General features: G+C 40.9%; 1 protein-coding gene across 3 annotated transcripts in view; it reads left to right on the top strand.

The window, feature by feature from the left end:
• Nucleotides 1-14,060, top strand: part of ERCC5 (ERCC excision repair 5, endonuclease) — a 153,411-nt gene that overhangs the window by 15,070 nt on the left and 124,281 nt on the right. For 2 of the 3 annotated variants that reach the window (XM_045812782.2, XM_087864980.1), the window contains exons 8-14: nt 528-1,619; nt 4,167-4,414; nt 7,216-7,335; nt 7,502-7,715; nt 8,477-8,621; nt 12,502-12,702; nt 13,802-13,886. In XM_045812782.2, the coding sequence (XP_045668738.2) occupies nt 528-1,619; nt 4,167-4,414; nt 7,216-7,335; nt 7,502-7,715; nt 8,477-8,621; nt 12,502-12,702; nt 13,802-13,886 (2,105 nt within the window). The remainder of the gene's footprint in view (nt 1-527; nt 1,620-4,166; nt 4,415-7,215; nt 7,336-7,501; nt 7,716-8,476; nt 8,622-12,501; nt 12,703-13,801; nt 13,887-14,060) is intronic. The other variant, XM_087864981.1, reaches the window with a different exon arrangement.

The following is a 14,060-nucleotide window of genomic DNA, read 5'->3' as shown; positions in this document are numbered from 1 at the left end:
CCTACTGTTGTACCAACCTTGATCTTTATTTTTATTATTTACTTAAAATTCATTTATTTATTTACTCCCAGTATGATTAATGTATAGTGTTATATATTAGTTTCAGGTTTACAATATAATGATTCAACAGTTCTGTACATTATTCAGTGCTCATGTACAAACCCACTTTAAAATTAAATAGCGGGGCGCCTGGGTGGCACAGCAGTTAAGCGTCTGCCTTTGGCTCAGGGCGTGATCCCGGCGTTATGGGATCGAGCCCCACATCAGGCTCTTCCATTATGAGCCTGCTTCTTCCTCTCCCACTCCCCCTGCTTGTGTTCCCTCTCTCGCTGGCTGTCTCTATCTCTGCCGAATAAATAAATAAAAAATCTTTAAAAAAATAAAAAATAAAATAAAATTAAATAGCAAATTAACTCTTAGTGCTGTTTAAATGAAAATTTATAACTTCATTCATGAGAACCAGGATTCTCATGTATATTGTCTCACTGTAAAACTACATAATGAGAAATGTTTTAATTTTTCTTAAGGTATTCAAGCTAAGAAAGTTGCAGAGGTAGGTTCAGAGGCTCTTCCTTCTTCCAGTGACATGCACAGCCGGTCTTTTGACACGAAGTCCTCTCCATGTGAGAACCTGAAGCCAGAGAAAGAGGCTGCTGCTACCCCTCCTTCTCCAAGAACGTCCCTGGCCGTGCAGGCTGCCATGCGGGGAAGCAGCTCAGAGGAGGAGAGGGAGAGTGAGAATCAAAAGCAGTTGGACATGAAGAATGCACCCGTGTCACCGCGTACTCTCTTAGCTATTCAGAAGGTTCTTGACGATGATGAAGACATGGAAACACATGCTGGAAATGATGTGCAGACAGGAGGGTCAGGAGTGGAAATGCTGGTCGAGAACACTTGCCGTGAAGAAGCTCCTGAAGGCCTTGAAGAGGGAGATGGAGAAGGAATGCTGCTGCCAGCAGGACTCCATCTAACCCGTGTGGACTGTGCACATGAGCCTAGCCCTGACAGCAGCAGGAGACTGGCAGACTCAGCTCTTTTGTCCCGTCCCGTCTTCTGTCCAGGCAGAGAATCTAGTGTTCCAACAGAAGAAATGTCACTTACTCATGTGGTGAGCGAAGCCTTTCAGACAAGCGATGAGTCCTCAGTTAAGGGTGGGAAAGACCCGGTTCCTCCAGAGAGCACAGTGGTGATGCGTGGAGATGCTCCTGGGCCCCAGGGTGGGAGGCAGCTAACACCAGGACCTCCAATGAGTTTGAGTTCTGTACCAAGGAATGAAACACACACCAAAGAGCCTGGGCTACAACCAGACCTTTGTCCATCAGGCAGCAAATACGATTCCTCTGTTCTTTCAAGTGATGATGAAACAGAATGTGAAAAAAATCCCGTTTCTGAAATTGTTGCCACTATCAGTTTGCAAGAAACGAGTAATACACAGAGTGTCCCTTCAGAGGCAATAAGTAACTTGGAAAATGCAGGATCCTTTCATTCTGAAGAGCACAAGAATTTCCTGAAAACCATCCAAGAACATGAGACAGTGGTATCTGCAGACCAGGACCTAATTTCAGTTCTGAAGTCCGTGGAGCCAGTGGAAATGGACTCTGAAGAAAGTGAATCTGATGGTAGGTGCTTGTGCTCTTCCAGAGATACAGAACTTCCTGTGGGGTTTCCCATCTCCAGGAACGGAGAGAGCCTGCAGTGTAGTCTAGTTCCCACTTCGTTCAGATGACCAACTAGGAGCCCAGGAAGGTGAAATGACTTTCCCAAGGACACACAGCTGGTTCTTTTTTGTTGTTGTTTTTAAAAGGAGGGAGTATCCTAGTTGGAAAAGGTAAAAATGAGTCTTTTCATGTTTTTTAAACTTTTTGTTTTGGAATAATTACAAACTTAATAAAGTTGAAAGAATATTACAGAACATTCTGGTTCCTTCACCCAGTACCTCACTGGCTAGCATTTTACCACATTTGCTTTATCATATCTCTTTATGTATATTTATATACACATACATGTTTATTATATATTTATATCTATACAGACTTCCACATGGTCGATCCTCATTATTCACAGATTTCTTACTTGTGAAATTGCTTACTTACTAAAATTTATTTGTAATGCCAGAATCAATACTCAGCAGTAGTATCTTTGTGGTCATTCATGGACCTGAGTAAAGGGGCAAGAAGTTTGAATTGCCATACCGCTCCCAGCTGAGGTTGAACAAGGTGTCACTCTGCCTTCATGTCTTAGCTCTTCCACAAAGGTGACCAGAAGGTGAATGTGGGAGAGAGCAGAGCAGTGTAGACCCAAGAAGCTCTGGCTTGGTTAGCTGGATAGGGTTTGAATCCCAATTCTGGCACCTGTTAGTGGGGCAGCCGGCACGTCTCTTAACACTCCTAAACTTTGTTTTCTTTTCTGTTAAGATAAATTAGAATTTACCAAGATGGGTCGTTTTTAGGATTTGCAATTATAAATATATTTACTCTAAGGACAAGGACGTATTTGTGTATTCAGTGTTCACAGTGACTTTATAGAACATACTGCTGTGAATAACAAGAATTGTTTGTACACACACAAGCTAACTTCTTTCCCGGTATCTGCTGAGTTTCTCCATTCTAAAGTTACTGTTTCTCCTTTGAAATTAGTATCTTATGGAAAGGCTGTGTAAACATGTTGTTCCTAAACAGATGTTTGCCCACTCATTTTAGCATTCATTGGTGATTTTTACCTAAGTAAATGATTACTGTGATGGTTGCCAAATGGCAGTTTTCTAGGTCCATCGTTCCTTATACATTTTTCAGTTTACATCCTTTTATAAGGAAGATCTTCCCCTCTTCCCCATTTACTGTTTTTTTTGGTATCAGTGTGGACTCAAGAATTCCTACTTTATTTAGTGATTTATGATTTTATCATACTTTATGGTTGGAATGGTCCTGGCTTTCGCCAGTGGGGGCCCCCTTCAGGCTGGCTTCTGTGACTTTTGACAATTCTCCCTTATATTTTGAGCATTTCTTTACTTTCTGGTCAAGATGTTCCATATTTATCTTATACTTTCCCGGCCCTGCCCTGTCCCTGGATCCAGCCAGTTCAACAGAGAGCCCTAGTTCCTTGTAATAGAGTGTGATGTTTAGAAATCAAGATCTGGACCCTGAATGTGTGCTCACTGGTCCTGGGGTATCATTGCTTCAGGCCCTCTCAGGAACAGAACTGGGAAGTATATTTATGTATACATACACAAACATGTGCACACACCCATCTGTACTTACTTCTCTATGAATACATATTTATGTGTAAATATATAAAAATTTTTCATATATGGAAATCTATGAGTTCATACTGATACCTGCATTCCAATCCAACATCACAGATTTCATTTTAGCTTCTACTTTTGTTATACTTTTCCTTTCTAACAGTGAGAAACCTGACTCCCATTGTCCTTAATATATTGACTTATTGCTTATTCTTTCTTAATTTATAACCATCTCCTGGTCCCATTGGTGTTCTCCTTGGTCCTGGCGGTCTCCTTGGCCCCAGTCCCCACTCTGAGATCTCCAGCCCACTCTGTCCTGATTGCTTCCTGAAATCCATGCCCCTCCACCCGAAGCCAAAGAAGAGAATCAAAATTTTTTAAAGCCCCCTCCACCAGAAGGAAAAGAAGGAAATAAATTTATTTTTATTTTATTTTATTTTATTAAAGACGAGACAAGACACAGGAGAAGAGGGAAGGAAGGTGGAAAAGAAGAGCTATTTCTCCTGAGTACTTATCCAGAATTCTTTCCACTAATTCACAGCTTTATTCTTTGCTATGTTCATAGTGAACATATAACAACCTACATGACTGTTTACACCCTCTGATAATTCTCCTTTTTGAACTCTGAAACAGTATTAGTTAACTTAGCATATTTGTAAAAAGCTTATATGCAAATCTTTGAAAGCTTGGTTCATAATTTCAAAGATAGTGCCAGTTTATCTAATGGAAAAGACTTACTTTGAAGTTATAGGCATTTGTATTAAATTTATTTAAGAGTAATATATTACCCTTACATGTTTTCTAGTAAATTCAAATCTTTGCAGGGTAAAACATTTTTTCAGGATACTTTGGAATGTTGTCAATGATTTTGGGATAATTTTAGTGTTTCACTTGTAAATAAAGTGACCTTGTTATTTTGGTACAGGAAGTTTCATTGAAGTACAGAGTATAATTAGTAATGATGAACTTCAAGCTGAATTACATGAAGCTTCCGAATCTCCCTCCGGACAAGATGAAGAAGAACTGATAGGAACTAGGAAGGAAGAAGCCACTGGTGACTCTGAGGGCCTCCTAACACACGACTCTGGAAGTGAGGCTTTGGACACTGAGCCACATGAAGAAGCTGAAAAAGATGCAGACAGTTCACTCAATGAATGGCAAGATATTAATTTGGTAATAATACCACATCGAGTTTTAACTGCCAAGAAAGAGCCAAGTTAAATAGCTTTTGAGCTTTAAGGAGTTACTGGGTGAACATTTATTAGCTATTTATGTGCTTTTTTTTTCCCCCTTAAATAACTATTTTCTCATAGTTCTGGGGATTGGGAAGTCTAAGATCAAGGTGCAGGCTAATTTGGTTCCTGGTGAGAGCTCTCTGGCTTGTAGATGGCTGCCTTCTTGCCATGTCCTCACGTGGTGGGGAGGGGTGGGGTAGGAGGCTGGGGAAGGGGGAGAGAGGGAGAGGGTAGAAAGGGTGGGAAGGAGATATCTTTCTTTTATAAAGCTACAGTCCTTTCAGATTAGGGCCCCACCCTTATGACCTCATTTAACCTTAATTACCTCCTAAAGACAACATCTCCAGCTGCAATCACATTTGGGGTTAGGGCTTTAACATGTGAACTTTGGGGGAACACAATTCAGCCCACAGCAAGAACCAGATACAATAACACCTAAAAGCATAAAATACTTACGTGTAAAGCTTACAACGTATGTGAAAGATACGTATTTCAAAACTACAAAACACTGATGATCAAAATCAGGGAAGACCTAAATAGATGTGGTTTTGGATGGAAAGCCCCAATATTATATCTTCAGTTCTCCCCAAGCTGATCCATAGATTTCATGGAATTCCAATAAAAACCCAATGATGGGTAATTAACAAGGTGATTCTAAAATTGACTTGGAAAAGCAAGGAAGCTAGAGTAGTCAAAACAATTTTGAAAAAGAAAAAATTTGGAGGACTTACACTACTTGATATCGAGATTTACTATAAAGCTACAGTAACCAGGAGAGTGTGATATTGGCTAAAGGGTAGACACATAGATCACTGGAACAAAATGGAGTCCTGCAACAGAAGCAAACAGCAGTAATCAACACAGTTTGCTCTTGGCATAAAGATAGAAAAATAGATCGATAGAACATAATAGAAAGTACAGAAATGGATCCATGCATATATGGAGAACAAATTTTCAACAATGCTACAAAGGCAGTTGGATGGAGAAAGGAGAGTCTTTGCAGTGGTGCTAGGAAAAAAAAACAACTTTGGTACCGTGTATGATATACCAAAATCAACTCAAAACACATCACAAATTGTAGTTTTACAGTCACTTGAAATGAGGCAATGTGAGTGTGAGTCTTCCAACTTTGTTTTTTTCAAGTTGTTTCACTTTCATAAATCCTGTGTATTTCCGTATGAATTTTAGAATTAGCTTCTCAATTTGTATGAAAAATGCCTAAGGTTTTGATGAGATTGTATTGAATATACAGATCGATTTGGGGAGAATTAAATCTTAGCAACACTCTATCTTCGGATCCGTGAACGCAGGATATATCTTGATTTATTCAGATCTATTAAAATTTTCTCAGCAGTGTTTTGCAGTTTTCAGTGTGCAAATCTTACACATCCTTTGTCAGATTTATCGCCAAGTTTTTCATATTTTCAAGGCTATAGTAATTGACATTTTTTATAATTTATAGCTCTTAGTGTAATTCACAGAGTTATACAACTGTCACAATTTTAGAACATTTCCATCACCTCAAAAAGAAGCCCTGTACCCATTAGCAGTCACTCCCTATACCTTCCTCTCCACCTCTGGGAACACTCATCTACTTTCTGTCTCTATGGATTTTTTTTTTTTTTAAGATTTTATTTATTTATTTGACAGAGAGAGACAGCCAGTGAGAGAGGGAACACAAGCAGGGGTTGTGGGAGAGGAGGAAGCAGGCTTCCAGCAGGGAGCCCGATGCGGGGCTTGATCCCAGGACACCGGGATCATGCCCTGAGCCAAAGGCAGATGCTTAATGACTGAGCCACCCAGGCGCCCCTCTATGGATTTTTCTTTTCTGGACATTTCATATAAATGGGATCATATAACCTGTGGCCTTTTGTTTCTGGCTCCTTTCACTTAGCAGAATTTTTTCAAAGTCCATCCATGTTGTAGCATGTGTTAGTACTTTATTTCTTTTTATTGCCAAATAGTATTCCATTGTATGGATATGTACCACATTTTATTCATCCATCATTTGATGGACATTTGGGCTGTTTACACTTTTTGGCTATGATGAATAACACTGCTATTAACATCTATGTACAAGTTTTTGTGGGGATGGAAATATATCTTCATTTCTCTTTGGTGTACACCTAGGAGTAGAATTGCTGGGTCACAGGTAGCTGTGTTTAACCTTTTGATTCCCTGTCAGACTGTTTTCCAAAGTGGCTGCACCATTCCCACCAACAGTATATAAGGGTTCCAATTTTTCCATATTCTCGTCAATACTTATCAATATGTCCTTTTGATTCTAGTCATCTTAGTGGGTGGGAAGTGGTATCTCACTCTGTTTCTTTGTTTTTTTAAAGATTTTATTTATTTGAGAGAGAGAAAGAGAACACAAGCAGGGGGAGCGGCAGGCAGAGGGAGAAGCAGGCTCCCCACTGAATGGGGAGCCCAACATGGGGCTCGATCCCAGGACTCTGGGATCATGACCTGAGCCGAAGGCAGATGCTTAACGGACTGAGCCACCCAGGTGCCCCTCACTCTGTATTTTTTAAAATTCAACTTGTTTAAACTCAAGCATGGGTGATTCAGTGAGGGAACTCTAAAGATGTTACACACTTGCTCAGAAATCCAAGTGGAAAACTTCATGAGGAGGAACACTTATTTGGTAATTTAGTCAGACTAAATGCAGGCTTTTTGTAACAAATAAGTTTAATTGGATCATTAATGTAATTATCTACAGATGAAATTATTTTGTAGGAGGAGCTGGAAACTCTGGAGAACAGCCTGTTAGCGCAGCAGAATTCATTGAAAGCACAAAAACAGCAGCAAGAACGGATTGCTGCTACCGTGACAGGACAGATGTTCCTGGAAAGCCAGGTAGGTGTGCAAAGCTGGCCTCTTTTAGCGATACCTACCGCTGGTTTTACTTAATCCGATTCCCCAAGGGGATGCCTTCAATGAAATGTATGCCCACTGCTCCCATTTCTGGTCAAGACCGGGTCCCGCGTTTCCTGGGGGTCATGGCGTGTCTCTAACACTCCAGGAACTTCTTCGCCTGTTCGGCATTCCCTACATCGAGGCTCCCATGGAAGCAGAGGCACAGTGCGCCATCCTGGATCTAACCGATCAGACTTCTGGAACAATCACTGATGATAGTGATATTTGGCTGTTTGGAGCACGGCACGTCTATAAAAACTTTTTCAATAAAAACAAGTTTGTAGAATATTACCAGTATGTGGACTTTCACAACCAACTTGGTAAGACTTCAGGGTATGAGTACTTTTTGAGATTTACCTTTAGAATTTGTATTATGAATTTTTTCCTTTCCAGGGAACTAATTTGATGTATTAATTAGGAAATGGTAGGTCTCTACAAGTTTTCATGTACGTGATCTTTTGCTTCTAGAGAGGAACAGGATTTTTAAATTAGAATTAAGACATTAAAACCCTGGTCATGTTTAGGAATTTTCTGCAGTTTTAATTACCTGACCTGCTTAGATTTTGACCAGTTACCCGAGATTTCCGGAGTAAATCAAAGGTGGTAGAGAAGGGGAGGCAGGTGGAGTCACTCCTGCTGGAGTCAGGAGCCCCGTGGCCCCGTGTTGGTGTTTCTGGCAGTGATTCTTCATTTTCCCAGTCACCTAACAAGTACATATTCAGTGACTCCTGTATGCCAATTCTTGTTCTTGGCCATGGGGAAACAGTGGAGAATACAAGTCTAGTAGGAATGGACAATAAACATAATCCATGTAGAAAAATAAAGCTCTAAAAGAGGAGAGGATGACCTGCAGTCCCAGGAAGGGCATGTGCAGTTGTATATGGAGCTGTGGTCACGAAAGGCTTTACTAGTAGGTCACTTTTGGGCTAGGGCCTAAAGAAGAGAGGTAGTGAGTGTTGTACATACCAGGGATGAGCACGTCAGACAAAGGGCCTAGAGAGTGTAAAGCCCAGGAGGCAGAATCTTGCTTGATGTGTTCTAATAAAAATTAAAAAAATATAAAATGTTTTTACTTTTATAGGATTAGACCGGAACAAATTAATAAATTTAGCCTATTTGCTTGGAAGTGATTATACAGAAGGAATACCAACTGTAGGTTGTGTTACAGCCATGGAAATTCTCAATGAATTCCCTGGACATGGCCTGGAACCTCTCCTAAAATTCTCGTAAGTTCTTTCTTAATTTCTCTAATTCAAATGTTTATGTAAATACCCAATTTAGGGTGCCTGGATGGCGCAGTCAGTTAAGCGTCTGACTCTTGGTTTTGACTCAGGTCATGGTCTTGGGGTTGTGGGATCAAGTCTGCGTTGGGCTTCGCACTCAGTGCTCAGCATGGAGTCCCCTTGGGATTCTCCTCTCCCTCTGCTCCTCTCCCCTGCATGGGCATGCACATGCTCTCTATTGCTCTCTGTCTCTCTCAAATCAACAAATAAATCTTAAAAAAAAAAAAAACCCAATTTAACAAACAGAACTATTATTTGCATCATGAACTGTCACAAATCACCAGAATTGATTGGTTACCAAATCTGTTTTCCCTTTTCCAGACTTCAGTGAAATCAGAGACAATTTTTTGAGGCACCAGGCTTATCCCAGTTCAAGGGGGTACATAGCCAGCTCTGTGGGATTTTATAGGCAAACAGAAATTCCCATTACATTCATTCAAATATTGACTGAGTTGCTGCTGTGTGTTAGACACCCTGCTAGGCTGGGGTAGGAAAGTTGACTAAGCCGTAGGCTGAGCTCTCAAGGAGCTCCACGCTCTTGGGGAGACAGAGAAGCAAACAGGTCCCTGTACTTCCATGTGTCGAGTGTTCTGAGAGAGGGGCCAGCGGGAACATGGAAATAGAATGTTGAGAATTTTACCTCGGGCCCTGCTGTCCAGTTTCTTGCTGCGTGTACTCTGATGTGTTTGGTGGCGGTGATGCATTCCACCCAGAACCCACCGTTGTGCCGCCCTTGGGGTACACGTCAATTATGGAGGTTGCTACAGTGGTTTTTAGGAGGATGTCTGTGAAAGGAGTTCTTTCTTAAGGTTGGTCCTTGATGGCATTTAAAAAAATTGGAGTGTAAGTCACATATCATACATTTTGTAGTTCAGCAGCTTTTCGTTTATTCACAAGGTTGTGATGGCATTTTCTAACTTGTCATGAAATACTATTTGGTAGTAGTTGATTTAATGATTCTTTGGAGTTCTTTCCAGTTTTATCTCCTGTGTCTGAAAAATTCTCAGATGTTCTGGGCTAAGAATCAGTGATTAAAATTAAAACTTAAATGCAGAAGTGGTTTTAATGTTTTGCTGTTCTCCAGGCACACATACCAATGTGTTTATTTTATGCTTTCTTTATCTCTCTCCTCATGATTTTCATATTATTGAGGAAATAATATACTGGCACTAAGTTATTGGGTAGCTCATCGGTCATGGTATTTAAATAACTTAAAAAACTACAAATAACTTTATTGTATAAATAATAATAGAAAAATTATGAAATATGAATTAAAAAGATGGTTACAGTTAACATTTTGGTTTATATAATTTTAGACTTTTCTATGCACACTCATACATTATATATATATATAAACATATATATACATGTGTACTCATACAAGTGTGTATTGTTTCTTTTTATAAGAATGGGATGATGCCATATGCTTTTTATGTTACCTGTAACTCATTTGGTGATAGAGCAAGGCATACTACCAACAGTGTATAGATGAGTAACAGTTCTTAATGGCTCCATAGTAGTCGTTGATGTATCATGATTAATCACATGCCTGTTGTTATTTCTATTTTTTTAAAGTCTGAACAAACGTGATTTGAGTGTCTTCAGAGACATATCTTTGGGTTCTTATCTGATTATTATTTTAGGATAAGTAAAAATGGTATTTAGATTTTCAGTTGGTGTGATATCCTAGGTTTTTTTATTTGTTGAAAATTTGCATTTCTGATGGAGTGAATGCCTGTTTATGCCATATATCTTTTCTCTCAACAGTTTTTGCTCGTTTGTCGTTAGTTGAGTGGTTTACATTTTAGCCTTTTCTGCTCTGGTTGTCCAGCTGGTGGATGGCAGATAGGAGCAGCCGGAGCCGTGCCTGGCTCAGACTGTGAAGACAGATGCAGAGTTAGAGAGCGGGAAGAGAGGTGGAGGAGCAGTGAAATTGAGAATGTTGCCTTGCTTTCTTTTCTGCTTTTCCTTTCCCCTAACCAGACTCTGGCTTGTCACCCCCCCTTTAAGGTGGAGCTACTCTGGGTCTGCCCACTGAATTCAGCCCACCTGCGTTTGGTTAGGTCTACACAGTGTGCTCCTCTATGGAGGCTTCATTGTGAATTGGCTACCAACATTTAAATTAGGGGAGATTTCACAGAACATTTTGGGTTCTCTTGGGGGAATATGAGATCTGAAAACAATGGGCCCAAATGCCCTGAAAGCAGGGACAGGGAACACAGTCACCCCACCAACCTGGCTGGGGCACAGATCTTCAGTCTCAGCACAGTCGCTCCCATGCCCTGTCCTGTCCCCCACAGCTCAGAGGATTGGCAGGTGCCATCTTTCATCTTTATGTCAGTGCCCGGCCCTCCTGCTTTAAGGAGGGGGAGATTCTTTCAGTGTCCGCATGTCGTGCTGATCGTCCTAGCTGACAACCCGGATTGCTTATCTCAAAGACTATCATTCAGAAGAGAGTAGGCGAGAATTGCTGGTGTTGTCTTTGGTGCTACAGTGAAGACCGCAGTTAGTCTTTTGTGGTGCTAGGTGGCACTCCTGCACTGGTGAGGGGAGACACTGCCCTGGAGCAAACCGGAGTCCGGTTTGACACCAGCAAGTATGTGAAACAGCGCACGAGAGAGGGTTTTGTTCTTTTTAACGTTTCAATGGATGCGTAGATTGGTGAGGGTTTTCTTTGTTTTTAACTTTATGCCATTCATTCTTCCTACTTATATAAATTTTTCTGGTCATCTCTTGCCACATTATAAAATACTTCAAACCTCAGTGGCTTCAGTCACTGATTTTGCTCATGAATCTGCGGTTTGGTGAGGCTGCGTGGGCATGTGTGTGTCGGGGGAAGCTCAGCTGGGCTAGAGGGTCCACGGGTGATGGAGCCATGTGTCTGGTCAGTGGTGCTGACGTCAGCCAGGAGCCCAGCCAGAACTGTGGATGGGGCCTCGGACCCCTCCATCTGGACCTTCTCACCAGCTGGAGCTTCCTCACAGCACATCAGCTGCTTCCGAGGCAGATATTCGAAGGGCCCAGATGTGGAAACGGCAGGCTCTGAAGACCTGGCACAGAGCCCACCTGGCTCAAGGGAGGGGACATGGGCCCCCCCTTCTGGATGGGAGCAGATGCAAAGAATGTGCGGCTGTCTTTGACTTGCCATAGTAATTTCTACTCACAATGGGAAAACTGAAAAAGGAATAAAATAGAAAGAAGAAAATGAACAGCTCTTTCCTTGCTTAGAACATTGCCTAACACAGTGAAATAATAGTTGTCATTGCTTTTATTATTTTAAATTGCCTTGTCTATGTTTTTTTTCTTCGCATATATGCATTTTCTCTAAAATTGAGGTTCTACTTTCTATAGAGTCGTGTTCTGCATTTTTAAGATGTAACATGTTCTTGGCATTTTTACGTATCATTAAATATTCTTGGGTCTATTATTGTAGTTGATTTGAGGTAAATGATACAGATATGTGACCTCATTTTCCTGCTGAGAAAGAGCCCCAAGAGAAATTGTGGGCTCTGATGGGCGATTCTCAGGGTCTGACCGCACAAGTGCCAGCCGTGAAATCTTGAGCAGGTAGTGACTTGTGCTTGCGGTCAGTTTCTTCCTCTGTGGGGTGAGGACAGTGGTAGGATGTGCTCGGGTGATGATCAGCGTGCAACGGCTGGCACGGTGCCAGGCGCAGAGTAACCTTACAGTCAGTGTTGGCCATGGTTCCTCCTCGGCTCGTGCGATTTGTTCTGGGGCTTGAGTTTACGTCTTCTCAGCATAGCCCTTTATCTGCAGTGCATCCACTGTAGTGTCATGAAATCCTGTCTCCTTTGCCTCGTAGAGAGTGGTGGCATGAAGCTCAAAAAAATAAGAAGATAAGACCTAACCCATATGACACCAAAGTGAAAAAAAAATTGCGCAAGCTGCAGCTCACGCCTGGCTTTCCCAACCCAGCTGTTGCCGACGCGTACCTCAAACCTGTGGTGGATGACTCCAGGGGGTCGTTTCTATGGGGGAAGCCGGATCTGGACAAAATTAGAGAGTATCCTTTTACTCCTTAAAACATAGAGGAGTACTGAGCCAAATAGGTGTTTTCGTTTGAATCATAGAGAACGCTTAGATCAGCTTTTTCTTAATACTCTGTTCAAGATGCTTCTTTTTCTCCTTAGGTTTTGTTTTGTTTTTGTTTTTGTTTTTGTTTTTGGTGGTAAAATACACGTAACAAAATTTATCATCTTAACATTTTAAGCATACCATTCAGGGGCATTAAATACGTTCATAACTGTTGGGCAACAAACACCTGCCACCACATCCATCCCTATTCTTTTCATCTGAACTAGACCCATTAACAGCAGCTCCCCGTCTCCTCCCCTCGGCCCCTGGTGACCACAAGTTTGCTTTCTGTCTTCAGGGTTTTGAGGACTCGAGTACCTCACACAAGTAGAATCATTCAGTATTGGTGCTTTTGTGTCTGGCTTATTTCACTGAGCACAGTGTCCTCAAGGTTCCTCCATGCTGTGTAGCACGTTTCAGAATGTCCTTCCTTTTTAAGGCTGAATAACATTCCACTGTGTGGATAGGCCACATTTTGCTTATCCGTTCATCTCTTAGTGGATACTTGGGTTGTTTCCATGTTTTAGCTGTTATGAATAATCTCTTTAGACTTAAAGAGGGTCTTTATTTGAAATAGGTAGTGATAAGCAATCATAGTTTGTTAGTTTTATTCTTTATTATTATTTATATGTTCCTTTCTGCATATTTAAACCATCATTTGGATAGATGTTTAAATGTTTCCAATACTATTAGTCTAACTACAGTTTTTATCTCTCAAAGAAATATGTAGATATCTGAAACTTGTTTTTATTCTAGGTTACCCTTTTCTCATAGTAACGAGTCTTTGATGTTCTAAAATGAGAGTTGGATGTATTTTATCTTAGAGGACATTGAACAGGAGACAGTGCCACATGATTATGTTACAGTAATTTGTTTTGTCATCCTGTTCTCTTACCACTTTATTCTTTATAAATATGAAAATTTTTAGAGATATGGGGAATGGAATTATGGGTGAGTTCTTTGCACCTTTTTATTTATCACTTGTTTAAATATCTTTAAAAACATGTAGAAGCCTTAACTGCCTGCATATTTTGTCAGCGTTATTTTGGGTGGAACAGGACGAAGACAGATGAGTCTCTGTTTCCCGTATTAAAGCAACTGAACGCCCAGCAGGTAATCATGGCAGCTCTTTTCCTAAGTTCAGGGTGAGGAGTGAATGAAGAAAGGCTGTCAGTGGCAGCCAGTAAAGACCCGTTACTCTTTTATTTTAGAGCATATGACATAATTTTAAAATTATTACACTTCAGATAAAAGAACAGAGGAAAACAGAAAAAGGGAAAACTGCAC

Source organism: Ursus americanus, chromosome 10 (genome assembly GCF_024610735.1).
Source record: "Ursus americanus isolate L20-20 chromosome 10, mUrsAme1.1.p, whole genome shotgun sequence".
Lineage (NCBI taxonomy): Eukaryota > Metazoa > Chordata > Mammalia > Carnivora > Ursidae > Ursus > Ursus americanus.
This window is presented reverse-complemented; position numbering and strand designations above follow the sequence as displayed.